This window comes from Parasteatoda tepidariorum, chromosome 9 (assembly GCF_043381705.1).
Source record: "Parasteatoda tepidariorum isolate YZ-2023 chromosome 9, CAS_Ptep_4.0, whole genome shotgun sequence".
Lineage (NCBI taxonomy): Eukaryota > Metazoa > Arthropoda > Arachnida > Araneae > Theridiidae > Parasteatoda > Parasteatoda tepidariorum.
Genome location: NC_092212.1, coordinates 28,555,810 through 28,580,472, shown reverse-complemented (window position 1 = coordinate 28,580,472; position 24,663 = coordinate 28,555,810). Strand labels below are relative to the sequence as shown.

The following is a 24,663-nucleotide window of genomic DNA, read 5'->3' as shown; positions in this document are numbered from 1 at the left end:
CCCCGGAAGCCGGCGCTAAGCATTTAATTAAGATGTTAAGCTAATAAATTTAAGCATGCAATTAAAATGTACTAGTTAAAAGGTATAATTAATTTCATTTTTTATTATCACCCATAAATACTGAATACCTATGCAAATATTTAAAAAAAGTTTTTTTAAAATGTGTTCTTTAATTTTTTTTAAAATTTAAATCATTTTTTTAAATGTAATTTAAGATTAAACAATCCTGTTGGCAGAAAAATCACTCTCTTATATATAAAAACTATAATTTCTTTTTTACTGAGGTGTAAGTGTAGTAATAACAAACATATCACTTTAATTTCCTACAACTAGAGAACAAATCTTGTATATCTGTTGAACTCCAGAATCAAGTATTGGGAGAAATTTGCCTTCGTAGAGGACTTTTCGATGAAACTGACACACATTTGCGTTACACGGAGAGGAAGATCACGAGAACCTCCCACAGGTATACCACTGAGGATATTTCACATCAGCACAGTGGTTGGTGCAAGCTAGATGCGGAATTCGTATCAACTGGGATTCGAACCCGGTTCGCCTCATTGGAAGGTGAATGCTCTTTCCCCAGAGCCATCGCGGCTGTAAATGCAACAATTTGGGAAATATGGTCTTAATAGTTTGGTAAAGACAGCGATCCAAAATTTGGACCCCTCAATGTTAATTTTTTTTTTTGCGTATTTCGCCATATTTTCGCACCATTTGTTTCACGCCGCTTTTGTGTTTTCTTTGCTTGTTTATTTTATAGATTTCAGGAGAATTGAAAAACTTTTGCATAGAATTATAAAATTCGTTTATCCAAAGAGAATTCCATGCAATTTATTTTTTTTATTTTATTAAATCTTTGCTATTTCTTTATTATTTTATTTAATAATAGTAGATAAAAAGTTTGAATTGTAAGGTATGCAATTTTCGACATTATTTTAAAAAATGCTATTGTAAAGTACAAAACTTGTGTAAAATCGGTTAGTTTATAATAGTTTATGAAGAATATAAATTTAATTATACGTCTTCTTAAAATACAATTTCTCGGATTCAACATCCATTGAGATTGAGTCCTAGAAAGTGAAAATCCAATGATTTTATCAAAAGTTATTCAGAGTGGCTAATTTTTTAAAACTTTTTTTGCGTACTGTACTTTGTAAAATATGCATATTTAAAACGAAAATATTCCATACATTCCGTTTTATAAGTAAACTGAACGAAATATGCGAGAAAAAGTAGTTAATTTTAATCTCTTTTTACGAATTTTTGCTTTTACTAACTCAAACTTTTACAACTTTCCTAACTTTTTACAGTTTTATGTGGTATCAATGTAACAAACAGAGACTCCCAAGGCTGAAAGTGTATATATATCAAGACAAAAAGATATGCTAAAGTGGTTAGAAAGACTTTTGCTTCTAGCTTTTTTCTAATCGAATAAAATATTCTTTACTGCCAAGATGTTTTAACATAGATTCTTCTTCTTTCCTGATGCAAAGTAAACAGTAATGAAAAGTGAATTTTTTCCCTCCCCAAAAATAGCTACAAATAAAATGGTTAGACATTGTTTTCTTTCCCGTCTCATTTTCAAACCTAGAAACTTAACTGTTATGAATTTTCCGCATTTTCAAACAATATTTTTCATAGTGGTAGCTAGGGCAACGGATTTTTATTTTAATAAATTAATGTAAAAATAATTTCGTTATTTTAAAAGGATTAAATAAGTTTTTTTGTCAATTTTTCTACGCATAAATATTTAGCACAAAGTATTTTATGAAAAGTAAACTATATATTCCAATTAACGAAGTTTGCAGTTTTTGCAAGCCTTTGAATTTTTGTCTTCGTTGCAATTAAAAAAAAGAAAGAAAGAGGCAATTCAATTCTGAGGAAATTTTTTAAAAGAGCAAATTTAACTTTTTTAAAATAATGGCTTTTTACTTTTGAATTATTATTTTTTGGAGGAGCTTGACTTGAATGATTTATCGAGAAGTTCGGTAATCTAAAAGCCACATTGCGGCACTGCATTAGGCATAAAGAGTTAATGAGAATTCATAAAAAACTTTTAATACAGCTATAATAAAAAAATCTAACTATTTAGAATCTAAACTTTTTTTTTGTTGTAAAAATTGAAGTATGCGATTTTTGATTGAAACACATATAGTAACTTCATTAGTAGTTTGACTTTTAATTAATAGACATAACATTCACATTTATAAAACATTCACAAACGTCATGAAAATATTTTAAAATCTCCAAAATTAATGAAAAGTGAGATAAGTATTCTATTTAATCTGATCATTTTCCCGAATAGTTTCTTTTACCAAATTTAAATGTGGTGCCACGCTGATCTAAGAGCCACCTGGCTTTCTATTCGTCCGAAGTGGAAAGGGGAATACCGAAACCGAAACTTATCTTTCATCATCTATAAAATGCAGCGCCCTCTGTTAGGGGGAGCACGCAGGGAGAAAGGAGACTTACCTGGGAGCGCAAGCGCGAAGGGTGGTCCGTGAAGGGCGGAGCTCCGCCCAGCGAATGATAGCAAAGTATTACTCAATGGCCGAAGCACGGAGGTGTGTCCGCGTGCCATCGCCATCAAAACGGTGCGAAACACACGAGTGAGCAGTGGACAAATCAGGTGTTTGGTAGGAAGGGCCCAGACAATCAGTGGGCGCGAACACCTCGTGGTTTCCAAACATCAGTTCGAAGCTGAAACAGCGCGTAAGAAAGGTTCCGACGCAACGTTCCATCGACAACTCTTTTATCGGTGTTTGAAGTGCAATTTTAATCATCTGAATGAATATGCTAGACGCGTCCGATTTTCGGGCGCTTGCCGAGCCTACCTATCAGACTTTAAATGGTCGTATGTCTCCGCCGGGTTTTGCGACCGCTGTCCAGGCTAACAGCTATGCGACTTTGACGCCTTTACAGCCTCTGCCACCCATATCGACGATGTCCGACAAGTTCACGCATCATTACGGACATCACCATGCGGGTAATGTCGGTGGTGGCTTTACTCTCATGCAAAACAATCTCGGCATGGCAGGGCACATGGCTAATAGTTATCATCAATATGAGAAACTTGGGAGCATGGCTGGCATGAACATGAATCCTCACCCGTCTATGTCAGCGATGATGACCGCCGCTAATGGACTTGGTCAGCAACAAGGCGGAATATCGTCACCTTATTCACAAAATGGTCTTCACTCTCCAGAAAAAAATATGTCTCCAAACGGCTATGATTCATACGCTCACAGGGATCTGACGAGAGGCCTGGTCAGTCCTCAAAGTCCGACAGTCAGTCCATCGTCCATGATGTCCTCTCTTAATGGACTGACTATGAACGGCACTCATATGGGTCATCAAACGTCAGGTCACCATCTCCAGTCTCCTGCATCCATCAGGGACGTAAAGCCTGCCGCGACAACCTTAACGTCCCCCACCCCAGTACCAACAGTTAATAGTTTAACAGGAGCTGCCCCGACTCCAACCCCAACCACACCGGGGGGCATACCCCTTACACAGCCAAGCGCCCCGATTCAGGCGTCGGTGCCGAACTCTATGAATGGTTCCATGGTGTCGATGGTAAGCACGGTTAGTCACCATGGTGGTGGTGGTAAACTGTCCATGCACCAGCAGCAGAAAGTGAATTCTGCTGAAGAAGTGGAGGAGATCAACACCAAGGAACTGGCACAGAGGATCAGCGCTGAACTGAAGCGGTACAGCATACCACAGGCGATCTTCGCGCAAAGAGTTCTGTGCAGATCGCAGGGAACACTGTCAGATCTCCTAAGGAACCCAAAACCTTGGAGCAAGCTCAAGTCAGGAAGGGAGACATTCCGCAGAATGTACAAGTGGCTAGAAGAACCAGAATTTCAGAGAATGTCTGCTCTCCGACTGGCAGGTATGCATTTTAGTACTGTATCGATATTCTTGCCCTTATTCTGTATGTTGTTAAGTCAGAACCATGTTTGATATTATCTAGAGAAAATCAGTCGAACGTTTAACCATGATATTGGTACTTTGAACAATAATATTGTGCGAATTTAATAAGGTGTTAAATAAAACAATGTTTCCATTTAATTTGAACCATAGTATTAGTAATGTTCCATGTAGTAATGAAGCTTAAAATGAGAGAGATGTGGCTCAATTTAGTACGATATTAAAATTAATCGTTTAATTTCATATTTTCCTTTTAACACACAATTCTTTAAAGTACCCTTATCAAATATAAGCAAATACTTGTTTTAGGAGGACATATTAAATTTTGTGTAACATTTAACATAACGGTTTTCTAATTGAAATTCATGTAAATAGATATCGAACAAATTTTAAGAAAAATGTCATTAAGTATCAGTAAAAAAATCTATGATACAAAAAGAAGTGAAATTTGGAAATAAAATTGCTAAATATTCCAGATATATAAGCTCCATACGTGTCGAAAATTTAAAATCCTAACTAGCTAATATTTTTTGATTAAAACTAATATTTTTTTAAATGATTATGAACTTCAAAAACGAAATTAAATGCCTTTTGATATTAAGTTGCATAATTATCAAAAACTTATGTTAAAAATTATGTTAATTTCTAAAATTAAAAATTTTTTGGTGTCATTAAATTAAACGTAATACATATACATATATATTTAAATTAAGAGTACGGATTAAAGGTACGGATGGAGAAAATCTCATATTCTTGCGCTCTTTTCATGTTTTCTGCAATACAATATTTAAGTAGCAATATTTTTGTTTCAAAATTTTCTTGTGACATACTTCTGAAGTGTAAAGGGATTTTCAGTTTTCTAAACTTAAAGAAATGCTTAAAAATAACAATATTATTTTCTCCAATTCGTAGCCTTGTGATAAAAAATAAAATGTTCTTTCGAAAAAGTAACACTGATTAGATTTAATTCGCACTATGTAATTGAAGTTAACTTCGTAAAAATTACATTCTGAGCCAATTTGATATATTTTAAAATCATTTTTCTGTTAAAATATTAATTAGTTATTACTGTAACTAGAACATGACTAATACTTATACATAAGACCTGGTCTATTTTCTAAATAAAAGTTTCAATGGATTTTTAAAGAAAAAAACTTTGTTTCCAAAATTCGTAAGAAAAACGTTTATCAGTATCTCATGTATAACATTTTTGAATTATATTCTTTTGGTATTTTGCTGAACTCTTAACAAAAATTTTAATTTGTCATTTTAAAATTATTTTTTTAGGAAATGAATTGTCTTATAATATTACATAATACAACAGAAACGCTCCAAAATTACCATGTAAGACAAGTGGCAGGATGTGTTATATTATTCATAAAAATTGTTTTTAAATTCAAAATTCAATGAATTTGTTTTATTTTTGAACATTCTTTAAACATTTTATTTATTTTATCATTTCATTAAAAAAAATATCTGTAGTTGAAAAAAAACTCTTTTTTACCACTAAATTAATTCAATCTGATCTAATCTAGGAAGCGATTTTTCAAGTAAAACTAATTCTAAAAATAAATTTAAAAGCCGTTAGTTAAACTGATAAATTAAATTAACTGATAAATTAATATCGCCGTAAAGAAATTAACTGATTTTATAAGAAAAATACACTTACTCAGGTTTGGCCCGGTAAAATGTTCTTCACTTCAGAAAACCTACTTTGAACTTTTCTTATGATTCATTTTGTTACAAAATGGAAATTATATGGATAATAAATTCTAGTAAAACTGATGAATTAAAAAAAAAAAAAACGCAAGCTCCATCAATTCAAAGTTTCCGAGTAAGATGCATCAATTTCAGGAAAAGACATCAAGACTAAAAATAATCGATAATTGTATACAAAAAAATTAAAATAAATAAATAACAACTGAAAAAAAGACCTTTTGAAGTTCAAACTAATCAAATGTTTCCCATGATAACAAGATCCTGAGAAATTTTTTTCATTAAAGAATAATTATTAAAATGTAAACTTAAATATTTAAATTTTACACAAGATTGAAAATAATAAAAGATAACCATTAATAAAATTGATAATATTTAAAAACATAAGTAGGCATCAGCCATTTCTACGTAAGTCAGAATGAGACACTGAAACTAAAAATATTAAATAATTTTAAGCGAAAAATTTAAATTTTATACTAGATTGAAAATAATAATAGACAACTTTAAACAAAACTAATAAACATTTAAAAATGTTAAATCTATTTAGGTTCTGATGTACAAAGTTATTCAAAAAGGGAGGTCGAAATTATAAATACGAAATAGCTTTGCGCAACAAATTTAAATTTGGCTCTCGATTGAAAATAATAAATGGCAACTTAAGACAAAATTGATAAATGTTTAGAAATGTAAATATAGCTCCATTAATTCTATGCAACTCAGAAAGAAATACCAAAACTATAATTGGTAAATAATTTTGTACAACAGATTTTAATTTCACACAAGATTGAAAATAATAAATGACAACTTCATTTAAAACTAATACATTTTTAAAAACGTTAATATGACTCAGCTTATTCTACGCTAACCAGAAAAAAGATACTAAAACTATAAATACTGAAGAATTTTGTTCAACAAAAAGAATCCATTTAAAGGTACGAAAAGTATTCATTCCTGATTATTTCCTCATCAGGAAGCTTATCTTAAATCTACAAAGAAACAAGATTTTAATTTTAATTTCACACAAGTTTGAAAATAATAAATGTCAACTTCATAATATAAAACTAATAAATCTTTAAAAACGTTAATATGACTCAGCTTATTCTACGTTAACCAGAAAAAAGATACTAAAACTATAAATACTGAAGAATTTTGTTCAACAAAAAGAATCCATTTAAAGGTACGAAAAGTATTCATTCCTGATTATTTCCTCATCAGGAAGCTTATCTTAAATCCACAAAGAATCAAGACATTGTCCCATCAAAAGGTCCAACCCACGAATAATCCTATCCACTTAATGTAATTAACGGATAATAAAACCACCACACCACAGCGGCAGCAAAGGGTAATGTATATGAGGGGGCGGCCAGGGGGTTGATGGAAAGGGGTCCTCCAGTTGTCAGACAGCGTGACGTATGAATCAGTCTCTGCTTCTGATACCCCCATCCCTTCTAAGGCAGCAGGTGCCCCAGTTAAGCAGGATTACGAGGAAGGAACTGGGGAAAATCCCTTAGAAACCCCCCATCCACTTGGCCCCCTTTATCCTGCCCTCCCCGACGAGGGCACTCTAATCAAACGATCCTCAAATGCTTCGCTTTAGTTGAAGGAAAAGGCGAGAGTCTGCTTAGATTGTCGGAAAAGGACTCTCCCCTGTTGGGTTGTTTCTCTGCAGAGTAAGTCTTATTGCGGGAAATCAGGTTTTACAGAAAACCCGGGAATACTTCGCGATTTGGTTGAGGGGGTATTGCTTTGAGAATATCGTTCTACGCGAATGGGATTGTTGAAAGAATTTCTTTTTCGAAAAATATACTCCTCAACTATAATAAAAAAGAAAAAAAAGCGTTTTAATTCGGAAGATATGTAATATTTACTGCGCTCAGTAGTATTTAATGTTCCTTGCAATCGGGTTAAGATAAAATGAAAATAAATAGCCTACAGGGGAAAAAATTATAAGAATTTTGAGAATATCGTAATATTTTTTGAAATGAAATGTTAAAGAACATTTATATATCTAAGTTTTATTTTGTATTTTTGTGATGAAGTGGTAGAAATTGAATTCCTAAAATTAATCTGTATTGATTTTTACTTTGACTGTTAATTATTTTTAAATTTATGATTTATTTAGAATTATGTGAATCGGTTTTAAACTTTAAACCGAGGCTTTAATAAAGAAAAGATGTATTTTCAAAATACATACGATAGGATACACGCTGTAGCATTAAAAGTTTTTCGCAGCAAGGTAAATATGAAATTCAAATTGATAAATAGGCAATTTTACTGAAATAAAAACAAAAACAAGAATTATATTTTGTGTATATTCTTATATTTTTTAAAATAAAACATTGCAAAATATTTGTAAGTTATTACTTGAATTTTTTTTTAAAAAATTGGTTAAAATTGCAATTCTGAAATTGACATTTATTTTCGTAGAATTTACTTATATTTCTAGAGTTTCTAATTTATGATTCTCTAGAGTTGCGTAAATGGGTTTTATTTTGAGAACTCAAGCTACCATGCATAATTTTTTAAACTACAGATTCAAGTAAGATTCTTGAGACATTTTAAGTGATTTTTTTTTAATTATTTAATATGATACACTTCAAAGATGATTTTTCAATATTTTTTGGTAGTTATCAAGAAATAAAATAATTTATTTAAGATAAAAATGAGTTATTTAATATATTTTGAGTATTAATTGCTTAATATTCAACAATAACTCAAAATAAGTTAATGAAATATGTAGTTTTAACTTATCGTGAAGGCTAAACTTGTGTGTTAAACATATAGTGATTAAATAGTTGATATTTTACTAATTGCGTTTTTTTTAACAATAAGATAAATCATATAAGCACTTTGAATTATAAATAAGCTTTTGGTAACTACGCATAATCTTATTAGCGTTTCATTATAAACAGTTATTTCAATTATTTTTATAAAATTGTTTATGTTTATATAGACGTTAAAATAATATAAAAAACTAAAAAATATTTTCTAATGACAGACTTTTTCATTAAAATTTTGTACGATTTAGTATTTTACATGAATTAGAGCTAATTAGTTCTTTTAAATAATAATTTGTACCTATTTTATTTTTTTTCTTATGAAAAGCAAATACTTTATATAGTTCACAAAAATGTTAAATTTTTTTTACATTTTAAAGGTGAAAGAATTATTTTAAATTAGGTATTATGCTTTTAAAATTTAAAAAAAAAATCAACAAACCTCTCCATTCATATTTGAATTAAGTTTAAGGTGATTTATAAAAATATTTGTTAATTGAACGTTCAAGACAATGTATAATAGACTTCGGTGAAATGAAATTTTAGAATAATTAAAAATAGTCTCTTAAAACTATTAAACAGGTAACAATTAAAATTTATATTAAAAATTATTTGAAAAATAAATTTTCATTGAAGTTTATTGAATGCGAAGTATTGAATTTTCTATTTAAAAAAAATCTAAAATTTCTGATAAAATAAATATTTGCAAGTTATGACGATATCGTTAGAATCTCTAAATTAAATTCAATGATAATCCTTAGGACGAGATAATCCTTTGGATTATTATTAAATCCAATAATGATCCTTAATCCTTTGTACTGTGAAACAAAGGATAAATATACGAATGTATTTAATAATATAATCATGAATATGTATGCAACGCAAGTCGTAAATTTTATCTATTATTATAATTATTATCAATTCGTATATTTCTTTTTAATATTTCTTATGAGTTTGACGTAAGCGAAATTCTTTTGTACTCATTTTATAGCAATATTTTAAAATATTGTAAAAATATTATTTTTTTATAATACATTAATGGATTTTTCGATTTTTCCTTTACGATTTTTTCCTTTTTTTAAAAATTCAAGTTTTAAAAAAAAATTTCGGAAACGATCAAGGTTAAATTTTTCTTTTAATTCGAGCTTCACTCCTTATCTTATTTTTTATTAGAAATTAATAATTTTTCTTTATTGCAAATATGGGACACTTTGTTGAAAATGTAAAAATATGAGCAAGCAAAACTAATGATATCAAGATAAGGAATTTTAGTACATGTAAGTTGAGTTAGAATGCATATAAAAAAGCGTATAAAGGAAAAAATTTATGAAAAGTTATAAATCGAAAATTTTTACTATAAAAAGAAAATAACGGGTTATAATGGTTTATAAAAACACACATAAATTCTTTTTATGTGTGGTAATATTACTTGGATAGATTAAACTTAAGTTTAAATATTTATTGTGCAATTAAAAATGTAGAAAAATACTAATTAGACTTATAAAGGAAGATTATGCAGCAATTAGAAGAACGAAGCAATTGAAGAAATCCAATAAAATACAGCAATTAATAAAAGTTAGGCTTGAATAATAAATGAAATAATTAAATTTATCTGCAAGAGAAGTCCAGAAATCTTAAACTATAGAATGAAAAGTAAGCAAAAGAACAAAACTATGAATTAATTGATACAAAAACCAATAAAAAGAAACGTAATTTAAAAATGCATTGCATTTTTTACTTATTGGTAAATAATAACATGAATTCCTTAAAATGCTTTAATGCAACGGGTATTTCTTGAATATATTATTATATTAACATTTAAAAAAATATTAATAGTTTATTTGTTAGCTGTTTTAACACTTTTAATTAAGTTTTGTTATGCTTGGTGAAATATTCGTCCTAATTGTTTCATTTCCTGTACTCTTTTTGCTGAGAGAACTTTCAACCAAAATAGGCAAATCAGTTGGTCAAAAAAATATAAATAGTTTATTTATTAGCTGTTTTAACACTTTTAATTAAGTTTTGTAATGCTTGGTGAAATATTCGTCCTAATTACTCCATTTTCTGTACTCTTTGTGCTGAGAGAACTTTCAACCAAAATAGGCAAATCAGTTTGTCAAAAAAAAAAAGAGAAAAAATAGTCCCTTGATATTCGACTTCGTTTAAACTGTTTTTTAAAAGCTTCAAAATTACTTAAAACTACAGATCTTTGGAACGAAAAAACTTTTTTCCTTCTTTCGAATGTTGCTTCCCATCCTGACTCTAGAGATGAACCTCCATAAAACAGAGCACTATGCAAAGAAAACTCCCAGGGGGTCGGCCGGAACGTTTTTTCGCCGCCCGAGTCACCGGGGGAAAACGATTCTCCCGCAACCGTTCGACCACTGGATCCACGCGGCTAAGAAGAAACTGAGGTCGGTAGAAGTCGCTTTCTTCTTTGTGCGAGATGGTCGGTTGCTTTTTAACTGTCGTTTCCACCCTGGTCAATCCTAGAAATGGGATATTTAATTCCTTCCCCCTTTTCGAATAAAAAAAAGAACTTTTCGTTTTGCAGATCCCCTCGTTTCCCGTTTTTCCGAATCCGCTAAGGGTTTGAGAGTAGGGGGAGAAATGAGGTAGAAAAAAATAGGGAGAATTTTTTCTTTTTTTTGAGAAAAAGTTTAAACAACGAGTTTGTCGTTCTATGGAAGTCTTTTTTTACTTTTATTTAGTTATATTTTAAATTTATCTTTTGTATTTTCAGTATTTTAGTTGTTGAAAATTGTGTTTTATGTAATTATTATTATATATTTGTTGTAGCGAATTCCTTCCATAATTATGATACAAAAATTACTATGAATAATTCTATGAAATGAAATTAAAAAAACAATTTAAAAATATTCATAACTATAAAATTCTAAAAAAAATAAGTTAAAATTCTAAATAAATTCTCCAATACGAATGTACCTATATGAATTTGTTATAACGTGCAAAATAATGATTCATAATCATCAACTACATAAACCAGTGATCAATTAGAAAATTAAAAATGCATTTCAGACGTATATCCTTAAGAAAATTATTCTAAAATTTTGGTGGGATTGAAATGTTCTAAACCAATAACATAAACTAAAAAAAGTATTATCAAAAGTTAACAGTATATTAAAAAAAGCTAGTAAAATTTAAGATTGTTGTAAAACAATTTTTAAAAATGACGATTCACCATTCCTCTTTTCAACCTCCAATGAAATGAAACTTACTCCAAATAAAAGAATTAACTTTTACTGAAACTACAGAGTCCCCATGAATCCCGTTGAAAATTGTGTTTTATGTAATTATTATTATGTATTTGTTGTAGCGAATTCCTTCCATAATTATGATACAAAAATTACAATGAATAATTCAATGAAATGAAATAAAATAAACAATATAAAAATATTCATTACTATAAAATTCTAAAAAAAAAAATAAGCTAAAATACAAATGCACCAATATGAATTTGCTATAATGTTCAAAATAATGATTCATAATCATCAGCTACATAAACCAATGATCAATTAGAAAATTAAAACTGCATTTCAAACGTAAATCATTAAGAAAATTACGCTAAATTTTTGGGGGATTGAAATGTTCTAAACCAATAACATAAACTAAAAAAAGTATTATCAAAAACTAACAGTGCATTTAAAAAAAGCTAGTAAAATTTAAGATTGTTGTAAAACAATTTTAACAAATGACAATTCACCATTCCTCTTTTCAACTTTTAATGAAATGAGACTTACTCTAAATAAATGCATTATCTTTTACTGAAACTATAGAGTCACCAATAATCATTCAAGAAATAATTTTGATATAAAAACACGGTACTTTTAATAAAGCATTGCGAATTTCTCAGTAATTCATAATGCAAACAGTGAATGTTAATCTATGGACTATTAATTCGTGTAAAAATCTTCACTGGTTTTACTTTTCTTCACTGGGAAAAAGATTCTGGTTAAGTTACCGTAATTGTATGTTAAGAAAATTTTGGGGTAAAACAATTGATAAAACCAAAATATATGATAGTTAAGCTATTGATTTGGTAATTTTCCGCTTGTATGGTAATTATTTAAAGAATTTATCGAATTGAAACCTAGCAGAACGTTTGAAAAAAAAACACGTAGTTTAAACGGACGAAGCTAAAAAAAACGAACGTTTGAACAAAACAAAAATCTAGTATGCAATTTGCTCATTGCGGAATATAATAACAAAATCTTATAGTTAATAACTGAATGATCATATCCCATATTAAAATACTCTTTCTCTTGTATTATACTTTCTTATACCTGAACTAAAAGAGTTAATTTGAAGATCGTAATATGATACTAACTTGCAAACGGCGAATTTTCGAATAAATCTTTAGTGCTATTTTGCATAACGTTTAAGTATAAATTACGCATGCATGTTTGTTTCGTATAAGAAATATATTAAAATTATATTCTATATTTTTACATAACTCACAATCTATTGCAGTACTAAAATTTAGAATCTCAAAACGCATCTTAAGATTGCCATTTTTGAAAAAACAAGAGTTTTGAGCACATTAATGATATGAATTTTAAAGAAAATTAAAAAAAATTAAGAATAATGCTCTTTTTTGCTAAGAAATTAAGAAACAACCTAATATGTTTGGAAAAAAACATGTTATTTTCTAACTCAAAATTTTTTTTTTTAGTTTTTCTTTTTTTATGTAATATAAACACACGCTATTTTTACTCTATAAAAACTATTTTACTTGAAACATCAGTTAGGAGTTCCCTTGTCTTCAGAGTTTGGGTTGAAATCGTAATGATGTGTAGGTAAGGAGAACATTATTACTCCAAATTTCCTTAAGTAAAATATCTGCTGTGATAAGATAAGATACATTGACTTTATTTTGAAACAGATTTAATCGAACTTGAATTACAAAAGTTTAGGGAGATTTAAAAATTAAATAATTAGTATTTTAAAAAATTTTTAACATTGAATCATAGTATTGTAGAAATATTCTGCAACTTTTAGTATGAGGCTAAGTGAAGTCGGTAGGACATATACCAATAACTCTCGATTTATCTTTTCTCAGCATCTACACAACATATTGCTTAAGCTTTTTTACACAATATGTACATACATATGTTTACACAGTGATAACTGTTATTACATATCTTTGGAAGAATTTTTAAAAAAAATTATGAACTGAGAACTTTTAATTTTTTAAAAGATATCATCAAAAATATTTTATAACTAAAAAAACATTCCTGTAAACGCTAAAACCTTATCACTACATACAACTGACATAATCTCAAATATCCCCAAAAAAATTTCAAAGCGAAATCATAAGTAGTTTCTTAGACAAGGTACATCGAAAAAGGTCAGTTTTAAAGTAGAGTCATAAGTACAGTAAAGGACAGTATCGAACAAGTAAAATGGTGTAATGTGTGCTATAATATTGTTAAACTTGGAGTCATAATAAAGTTGCATCAAATTTGTCCAATAATGTGTTTAAACGCAATCCAAAATTTCTAACAGTGGGCTGTTTCTCATAGTTTTTATAATTAAAGCATAATTTTATTTTCAATCAAAATTGTATTCGAGTATAAAACTTACTTATAACATTAAAGTATCATAAATGTTTTGAATAATGGCATTTTACCATGAAACTTGGATATTTCTGTGAATACCTTTACGTAATTTCAATCAAATCTTATTTGATTTAAAAGCAAATTCCTCGATAGTTCTATTCTGTATTATTGAGCAATGAAATCAATTGACTCGTCATTAAACTTTATTTAACTATTTGTCACAGTAACAAGAAAAATCATTCACTTTTTCGAGCCATAAATTCATCAATCTCTATTAGCAAGGATATCCTATAAATATTGGATCGATGCTTCTGGTGTGGTTGTTTCAGCTTGGAGGTCTATTAGCATCGATCTGGTTCTACCAGTTTCTGTTCACTATTTATTCGAGAGATGATAGAAACAAAAAAGTTTAAACTTTTTTTTAGGTTATTTTATTTCTTCTGGCTATTGTTTCGAGAAAAGAGTAATCAATTGAAAATTATTTTCTTCATTGTTTATTTTTAAAAAAACAGACGCTCTAAGGAACTCGGGAAATATATTTTATCAAATATTAAATGAATTTATCAAACATTGATATATATAAACAAACTGTTAATAATTTCAGAGAGCAAATAATACACAAGTTGATGTTTCGTAAAGATCATAATTAGTTTACAGATAATAATCTTAAGACCCATGTGGAAAAAATGAACACACGTAAAATCACAATTTAATATATATGATATGCCGACCGGCCGGTTTAGGGGTTAGGGAACTGCCTTTGCATCAAAAAGGTTCTGGGTTCGATTCCCGGGCAAGGCATGGATGTTATTTTCTTCTCTGTACTATCTGTCCTTACTGTGGGAGCAACGTTGGCCCACCTAAAATGGTGCCCCTGAAAGAGTGGCCAACAAATCTGTCCTTCAGGTGCCTGTATGACCTAGGCCATTATCCAGGTGGGCATTGGAAAAAAATATATATGATATTAAAAAACAAAAATTCAATCAAAGTCTAGTATATTTTTACGGAGGAAGGTGGTATTGAAAAAAACAAAACCAGTTTCAATGCTGAGGAAATGCAAGGGATACGATGAATGGTTAGTTAAACTTCCTGATTTAATCAAAAACTAAATCGGTTTTTATTGTTTTTCATTCCGAGTTCTTTGTGATCTGTGGGATTTCCAAAGGAGCTTTTGTGTATCATTTGGGACTTTCAATGTGTGTACTTTTCAGACTTAATTTTTGAGACGAATTCCAAAAATATACATTAAGAGGAGTTATTGCGGAACATCTTTCATCTCACTATTCTGCTTTGAATTTGGATTAATCTGTTGCAATATTCTGAGAGTTTTTTGACTTATGGATTTTGATTAAAACTTGGATAATTTGATAAAGCACTGCATTTTTTTAAAAAAAGATAAAGGTATTTAATGAAAGTTAATAAATTAATTCTGAGAAACTCTCAGAAGTGAAAATTTAAAATTATTCTGAACTAATTAGAGTGAGTCATTATTACTGAAAGTTATTTTCAGATAGTTTTTTTTCGTTTCTATTTAAAGTTGTACTTTTCTGCCATCAATTGAATTAAAAATTAAATATAATTATGAACTTCTAATTAAGAGTCAATATTTCAGAAAGCAATTTTTTGTTTCATTTATAAGTCCAAATTTTTCTTTATTAAATTATAATTTCCGCAGTGCACTATTAAAAACTCCAAATTAAATAACTGTAAAAAGTAAGGGCACTTACCGTGAAATCCATTTTACCGGAAAGTTCATATTTTCCGTAAAATTTTATACCGTAATTTTTGCAGCAAAATTTATTTAATTATTTTTCTGTTAGTAATTGAACTAAAAATTAAATATCATTCTGAACTGCTATTTGGGAGTCAATATTTCTAAAAACAATTTTTAATAGATTTTTTTGTTTCGTTTACAATTTTCTTTTCTTTTAGTAAATTATAATTTCCACTATGCGTTGTGAAGAATTCTGGATTAAATTCCGGTAAAAAGTATTGGCACCTTGAATACAGCATTCGTAAAATCCATATTACGGAAAAATTCCTTTACCATAAAATTCGATACCGTAATTTTTACGTTAAAATTTATTTAATTATAGTGATTTTACAGTGGATATTACTGAACAAATTACTGTTCAAGATTTTATTCCGTAAAATTTTACGGTAAAAGTCAATTTTACGATAAAAATGAATTTTACTGTAAAAATAAATTTTGCGATAAAAATTACCGTCACTGAGGGTGAGAGTACTTTTTACCCGAATTTAATCCGGAATTATTTAGAGCGCTGTTTTCGTATGACAACTAATTTATGACTGCCTTTATGCTGATTGATGCGATATGGGTAAAAATTGCTTTTGATAATTCGACAGTCTAAAAGCTTTGTAATTATTTAACATATTAAATGCTACTGTTCTTAGTTTAAAATATGATTTTTGAGTCAAAAAATTGATTTGTTTGACATTTTTTTTATAACAGAGACTCAAAGAAATTCCGGGAATTCGGTAGAATTATTTTAAACAAAGGTTATTTTTTACTCTTGCATAGTAAAATATAAATTAAATAAATTATGGGATATATCGTTAGAAATAAACCTTTTTTCTCGCAAAAGCTCAATTATAATTTCAATTTCACTCTGTATCACAAAGCACCTTTATAACCTTTATAAATATAAAGGCAAAAAACTCTTAGAAGCAGAGCTGAATCGACTAACCCATGTTTTCTCAACGTACATTTAGAAAATTATCCAAATTAAAAAAAAATATATATATATATTTTTCAAAACTATCTCGCTTAAAATATGACTTAATATTTAAAAAAAAAATGCGTTACTAAATCAATACTTGTTTGTACAATTTAATTGCAAAAAGTTAACATTGAACTTTTTATGGTTCACCTTTTACTTATCCAAGATAAAATAGATGTAAATTTTTTTTATTATAGAGTTATATTTTTCTCTTTAAATTAAATTATTCATTTCTGTATAGAAATTGGAATTTTATTTCTTGTATTATCAAAACTATTTTTTTTCGGATAATTTCCCGAGAAAAGTTATTTTGCTAACTAAATATGCAAATAAATGCTTCGTCAGGAATTTTTTTTTATTTCCAATGCCCATCTGTGTTAACATTTCGCAAATTTAGCCATTTACATGGTAAATTTTTAAGCCACACTTTCAGGGGCACCGTATTAGGTGGGCTAATGTTGCTCCCACAGTGAAGACACATAGTACAGAGAATGAAAACGACATCCATGCCTTGCCCGGGATTCGAACCTAGAACCTTTCTGATGCAAGGCCAGTTAACTGACCCCTACACAGTGCGGTCGGACCGTTTGGAATCAGATCCTTGCAATTGACTCAATAAATGACCCTAAACAGTTCGTAACTCTCAGAAATTTTTTAAATATAATGTTAGAAATCAATACAATATCAGAAATTTTTATAGAGTATTGAACCACGATTTCTAAAATTGCTACAAATTTAATACATAACATAAAGGAAACCGTATTATCTTCGAAAACTTGATTACGTTGTGGAATGGTTCACTGTAACTAGAAACACGGTTCAATTTATCACTTTATTAAGATTGTATTTTTACGCTGCATTATAGTTCATGTAAGCAATATTATGGTTCATCGTTTACTCTATTTTTCTGATAAAGAGCGGGGACTTCAATTATCATGTAGATAATAATTTTTTTGTTTAATTGAATCGCGATAAAATTGTTAAAAACTTTCGTGAAATGATTGAAACATGAAAAATTTTGCGAAAGTGTTTAATTTGAATAATTTTTAATAATTGAATGTATGAAAAACCTAACTTATATATCTTAATATAAATATTAATAAATTTAGAAATCTTAATAAATATAAATATACACTGAAAAACAAGTATGGTCAAAATTACTAGAATGTGGTAAAATTTACTGTGTTTTAGGCTCAATGAAAACGCCAAATAGCTTAGTAATTGTTACCGAAGTGCTTTGGTAATGATTTTGGTAAAAATGACGATAAAATATTGTTTTAATATTAAGTGAAAAAATTTGGTAACCTTAACACGATACCTTAGAACTTGTCATAAAAACCATTTATTTGGTTGAATTTACTTCTCAGTTTTGCTTTTTTTACCGAATGTGTGGTAACAAGAATAATAATTTTTAAAACCAGAATTTACCGTTACCATATGAACAAAAAAATTACCAAATTAATGGTTTAAATACCATATATTTTGGTTTTTATTACTAGAATTACGCTATTTTTTGTACTAGAATTTGGAAATATTATAATCATAGAGTACGGTAATTTTAACCGGAATTATGGTTTAAATACCATATATTTTGCTTTTTATTTCCAGAATTACTCTATTTTTTTGTACAAGAAATTAGAAACATTATAATCATAGAGTACGGTAATTTTAACCAGAATTTTTTGCAGTACGCAAATCTTAATAAATATGTATAATACAAAGAGATATATCATAAATAAATTTATAAATAATAATAAAAACTATACACTATAAACAAATTTAAACATAATAATTTTCGTTACAAGGTACTCGTAAGCTAATCAGAGTAGAAGAGAGTGCAAATGTCTACGTAAATATAATGTGACAGTTGGAATCATTCATGTGTAACATTTGACTTCCGTTTTGACTGAATTGCAAAATTGTCTCTTTGCTGAATGAAAAAAAGCAGTTGTCCACGGAAACTTACTGACCGGGGGCAGATGGTTGGAAGCATAATTTGTCAACTTCTAAAGTGTATCATTTTTTTATAGTGTGAGCTTTCGGTTTATGAAACGCTTCGATGCTTTTCTAAACATTCATAACAAAATGCGTGTGAATATATTGGCTGGTATTTTATTATTTATAAAACAAAAGGCTTGGAGAGAGATATTTTTCATGGAATAACTGAGTGGTCTGGGTGTAAACTGGCAAAATCATTAATGATTTAATTAAAATGTTGATTTAGTGCAATTGAAAAGTAGAAAAGAGAAAAAAAAACCTTCATTTATTAAACTGCATTTAAAAAGATACATCTACAACCAATTTTAAGACTCTTCAAGCAAAAGCCAGTTTTGTTCAGTTCTAAAAATGACTTAAAATAAAATTAAAATTAACGCGCGACGTTTTTGATATCGGCATTGCATGTTTTATTATTTCATAATTTTGATAGTCATAAACTCATAATTGGGTTAGCTGTTCAACTCCGGTTATAACACAAAATGAAATAAAGTGAAATTAGTGCTATAAGATTAAGCATAGCCCTATAATAAGGTTGCAGCAAATTTGACTGATATTAAGGCTCAAAATGCTTAAAAATATCTAAAGACACCTTTTTCTTGAGCAATTCTTCGAATTGTTAAATACTTAAATTGTTCATTTTCTTACTGGAAAATTCTTTTTTGACTTACGGTGAAAACCCTAAAGAGATTTTTAAATGCGTCTAAATATTTTACATTCACAAAATAAGAATAATTCTAATATTCATCTGAGGAAAAAGAAACTCCGGTTAATGGGATGGTAACTGAAACAACAAAATGACTTTCAAATTCTCTGAAAGCTTAAGAACTTTTAGGTTTCCTTTTTCGACTTCAAAAATCGAATCTTTCTAAAAATTCTGCGTAAAAGCGAACCTCACGGTAAATATACAAAGGTTTCGCGAAACTTTCTCAGAAGACTTTTCAGTTAAGCGATGAGGTTTATAGCTGGAAATTCCAATATACACTTCGGTCCACTAAGACCATCAAGAAAGAAAACCAAGAGGAAATAGGGGTGGCAGAAGAGGGGTCTATACTGAACATAGAAAATAGAAGGGGTTATGGAAGCATAATACTGATAAAGCTTTTATACATATAAAGCCCCGGCAGCGAGCAGGGTTGAACGAAAACCAAGAAAAGAGCTGGAAAAATTCAAAAGAACTATTCGGAAGGCCGGGGGATAGTGAAGCCAACTTCGCCAAAGTGGGGCCAAGGAATTGCAATGGGGCGCCCCTTTCAAAAGAATTGAAGAAAAATGAATTATACATTCGCATTTAGGAAGGACCAGGGGCTTAAAGTGGATGTGGGAGGCAGAAAGAGTTGAAGAGAGGGGTAACCCCCGAGGGGGTTTCTCTTTACACCGGGACAGGTGTCGCGCCCGAGCTCATTAGAATGAAAGGGCGAGCTTGAATTTCATAAATTCCGGTACTTCTTTCAGATTCTAAAAGCTGAGATTCAGTGCTTTTTTTTTTTCAAATGGAGAGCGAGCACCCGATGTGAGAATCTGGCAGGAAGTTTTTCTGAATGTTTTGGAATCGGAAAGTGTGACTTTTAACGTTGATGTCTTTTCCTGTTTCACAACAAACATATATTTTTTTTCATCTTACTTTCGTTAAAAGACATAGTTAAATTTTTCTGTTAAGTGTTTTTTTAATAAACATTAATTCTTCTTCCTTTTTATTGACTCAACAGTCTTTTGTAGGCCAAGACCTACTTTTTGCATCTTGGCCAAACCCTCGATGCATGCCACTGATTGACTATAACATTATTTAACCTAATTTTAACGAGTGAAATATAGTTGTTTGTCAACAACTATATTTTTCTCGTGTCATTCTATTTTCGTTTAAAAGGCATGATTGTTTTTGCTGTTAAGTGTTTCTTAATAAACATGAATTCTTATTTTTTTATTGATATAACAGCCCGTGTGAGCCACGGACTTTTTTTTTTGCCCTCAACACCATCGACTGCACCTAACACTATTTATCAAAATATTAACTTTACGAATCAGTATGCTAAACTTTTTAACGCGTGTTTCTAATTGGCAAGAGGCTAAGTAGAAAACAAAAGCTTAATAAATTTGAAATATATTTTAAGCAGTTATTTGAGAGTAACATCGCACACTTTAGATTTAGTTTAAAGGTTCGGTAGTTATTACTTTTTTAAGAAAACTGTAGAAATAAAACTGCAACCTTACTTTTTCATCTCCTAAGAATATTACTTTTATATTTATATATGTTATCAGTACAGAAAAGAGAGAAACGAACATCATTTCACCTTATTTTCTTTTTACAAACTAATTTTTTTATGTTTATAAAATGAACATGGTTGGGCAACCCTCATTCGAGCCATCTTTTGTTATGCAGATTTGGAATTCTATTGTATATTTACTGCATATTTATTGCATTCTATTGTATGTGTATTGCATATGACCTTAACGCATTCTTCCTAGTACTCCCTACGCCTCAGAGAAGTGAGAACACTTAGTAGTCACTCGAGGGAATTTTATTTTATAACCGGCGTTGAACAATCGACACAATTCTGAAGTTTACAACTACCACTGTTTAACTCCATAGCCTGGTATTTTGATCCCAACTCGGAAGACAAGGTGAGTTCTGGATCAGACAGTGAGACAAACAAGCCTTCGTTGAGGACTTCTTTGTGGAACTGACCCGCATTTGCGGTACACGAAGAAAAAAACCATGAAAACCTCCAACGGTTGACTCGACGACAAGGGGAATATCTCCTATAATCCGTCTACCACAGAGCATATTTTACACCAGTACTGTGGTCAGTGCAAGGCGGGAACAAAATTTGTATCAACCTGCCACCACTGGGATTCGAATCTGGCTCACCTCATTGGGAGGCACGAGTTACTGCATCTCTGAGTGAATTTTAAAAAAAAAACAAATTCTGGTTCAGACTATAATATTAAATTACATAAAAGTGTAGCTTGTAGTGAGAAATCGATTGCAGATTTAAAATCAGATATGTTTTGCATCTATCTAAGATTTGTTAAAAATCTATTAAACAACTGTTATAAAATATCATGCAACAGAAAAACAGAAGTTCCTTAGTGTCATACATGTCAATTAATACTGTTAATCTTGATTTTACCAGTGTAAAATTTAAAGCTTATATCAGAAAAAATACGCAAAAGAAAATTTTAAACACGCTATTTTTTTTCAAACGAGTTTTAATGGTGGTTTGAAAGTGAAAAAAAAAGATTAATAAGAACATTTAACAAAAAAATGATGAAATATGTTTCAAGGCGTTGGAATAAGTACAATCATCGATGTGATATTTTTTTGGGGAGAATAAGCCCAAAACACACTTGTATTTGACAGCTAAACGCTTTTATAGTCTTTATCTAGCAATAAACTATCCCCCATACAAGAGGAGATAGACTTCCTCCAAAGAATAAAAGGCGGTTGCGAAACTTTTCTTTCCTTAAAAAAATCAACTCCACAAAAAACAAAAAGTGCCTTTATTGAAAAGGATAAAAAACGAAGAAAGGACAAAGTTAAGCCATCCAACATAAACGAAAAAAAAAAAAAAAACTATATAAAAATACTCACTATGTTGTAAAAAGAATCTCTTCTTTCGATTGGCCCTCCCATACCATTCAAAAAATATTTACAAATGACTTTTTATAGATAAAAAAGTAGTAGATTGAAGATGAGGACCTCCCTGGTAAAATTTCAGATTTTGTTTTCCATCCAACAATTAGATTAGTTATTGAGCCACGCCCGCTTTTGAGCTTTTTGTGAAACAGTCACATCAATTAATCAAAGGGAAAGTTTTAAAACTGGAGGCGTTTGTGTCAACAACAACAACGGCCGACGGCCAAAAAGTATAAAAAAATCTCATAGAAAAGGATGGTTTGGAAAACTGGGTTTAAAAAAAATCTAGTTCGTGAAAACGACAAAATCAGCCCGAGTAATTTGTTGTAAGTGGTCGCCCTGTTACCCTGTTTTACAAGGACGCATAGACACCTGCGGTAGAAATACAAGAGATTTCATTCGCGTTATGAAGCTCGCAATTGTACAACCCCCTATTCTTTTTAGAAAAGCTATTAGCCAATTTATGGGATGCCTTTTTTTATATATATAAGCGCCACTGAAAACCCCCTACCAGCTGCTGAAAGAAATTTTCCGCCAACAACTTTTTTATAAGATGGGGCCTTTTTATAAACTCTTTCTTGGCCTTGTTGATTTCTTTTTATAGTCTTTTGAAAGGGCCTTTTATCTGCCTTGGCGCTTATGACGATTATATGAAGTAAAGTTCGCCGCATGTCTGTCCATGTTTTTCGCTTAAAATTTTTTTTTTCTTTTTTCAAACTCCTTTTTTTTAAAGTGTCTTATTTCTAAATAGAACGAAGACTGGTGTTTTCTTTTCTAAATTGTCCTTTGATGTTGACTTAGCTTTTTATGGCGTGAAAGAAGTGTTAAACTTTCATTAATTGGCGACAAAAGTTTGTGCAACATAAGGGTAATTACGATAACAAATGTGTTACCTTTTTTCTTTCATCACCCTTCCCACCCTCTTAGTAGATCTAAGTAAAAATAAATGATTCTTAAAAGCGATTAATTTCATGGCTCGCTAGAAGAGCCTTAATTGTTCAAAATGAGAAAAGTTTTTTTTTGTCTCTTAATTTAAACTCACTTTTCCATTTTATAAAGTGGCATTAAAATAATACTACTATGATGAACTGAATTATTTTAGTTAAATAATCGAAGTTTTCTTAATGCAAATAAAAAAAATATCCATTTGTTTTGATGATAGTTATGTCTTCAAAAAGACGCAATAACTTTTAAATTAGTTTATGGAAATAACATTCTTGTCAAAGGACTGGTGTAAAAAAGTAGGAAGTGGTGTAAAAAACTAGGAAGAAGCTAAAGCAAAAGTTTCATAACTCAGTATTTTTGTTTTTAAGATTTTTAAACGATTTAAATCGAAAAGGCAACAAAAAAAATTTGTGTTCTGAGAAATCCACATTCATTTCTCGTTCACATTCATTGTTTGCTGAATGTAATACAAGAAAAGAAATATTTTTCGAATGAGTTCATTAATTATTTAGATTGTAATAAATCAATAAAATTGTACATAAAATATGTCTCACATAACTTAAATTATTTTATAATTTATTTTTAGTTTTAATTTAGTTGTATGTCGAATTGTTTGTTAGTTTATGACTCAGTTTGGTATTTAAAAAGTCATTCATAGTGAGTTGTATGCTTATTCTGAATTTTCATTAAAAACACTATTTGTTTTAATGTCACATAGTTAATATTATTATAAAGAAAAAATATTTAAAAATTATTTCTGGAATAATCATTGCTTTTTCTATAACATTACTTGAATTTAACTTTTTTATTGTTCGATTGTTACAGGTGTTTCATATTTTCAAAATGTTATTCTGAGCCAAACTTTTTTTTTAAATATTTTTTTTTCACAAATTCCGCAAATCATAAAATTTGGTAAATAATTTTCAGGCATTGCTTATGAAACATATGGATGTCAATTATGGCTATGTAGAAATTAATGAGCAAGAAAATTTCAAGTATAGCCAAATAAAAACAATATTTATATAAATTCAAATCTGGAACATTTAAAGTACAATATTTTCTTAGACAGCTTAAGCTAGAAAAAGATTTCCTTAATATTGCATTTTGTCACTAATTTTCTCAGTAATATTTAATTATATAAACATATTATATGGTAAAATTTGCCGCTTCTGGCTCTATGAGAACACCAAAAGGCTTAGTAATTTTTACTTAAGTGTTTTGGTAATGATTTCGTTAAAATTAACAATACAATATAATTTTGTATTTTATGAGAAAATTTTGTATCTATGGTACAAGTTATTAATTTTATGATAATAGTACCTTAGAGCATGGTATAA

At 29.5% G+C, this 24,663-nt stretch overlaps 1 protein-coding gene across 6 annotated transcripts in view; it reads left to right on the top strand.

Annotated features, from left to right (window-relative positions):
* Window positions 1-2,531: 2,531 nt before the first annotated feature.
* The window catches only part of LOC107451597 (hepatocyte nuclear factor 6-like), a 277,515-nt gene continuing 255,383 nt past the window's right edge, over window positions 2,532-24,663 (top strand). For 2 of the 6 annotated variants that reach the window (XM_071185199.1, XM_071185202.1), the window contains exon 1: window positions 2,592-3,898. In XM_071185199.1, the coding sequence (XP_071041300.1) occupies window positions 2,791-3,898 (1,108 nt within the window). In that variant the 5' untranslated portion in view covers window positions 2,592-2,790. Of the gene's footprint in view, window positions 3,899-24,663 lie in introns of all 6 variants that reach the window. The other 4 variants (XM_071185204.1, XM_071185201.1, XM_071185203.1 and 1 more) reach the window with 3 other exon arrangements.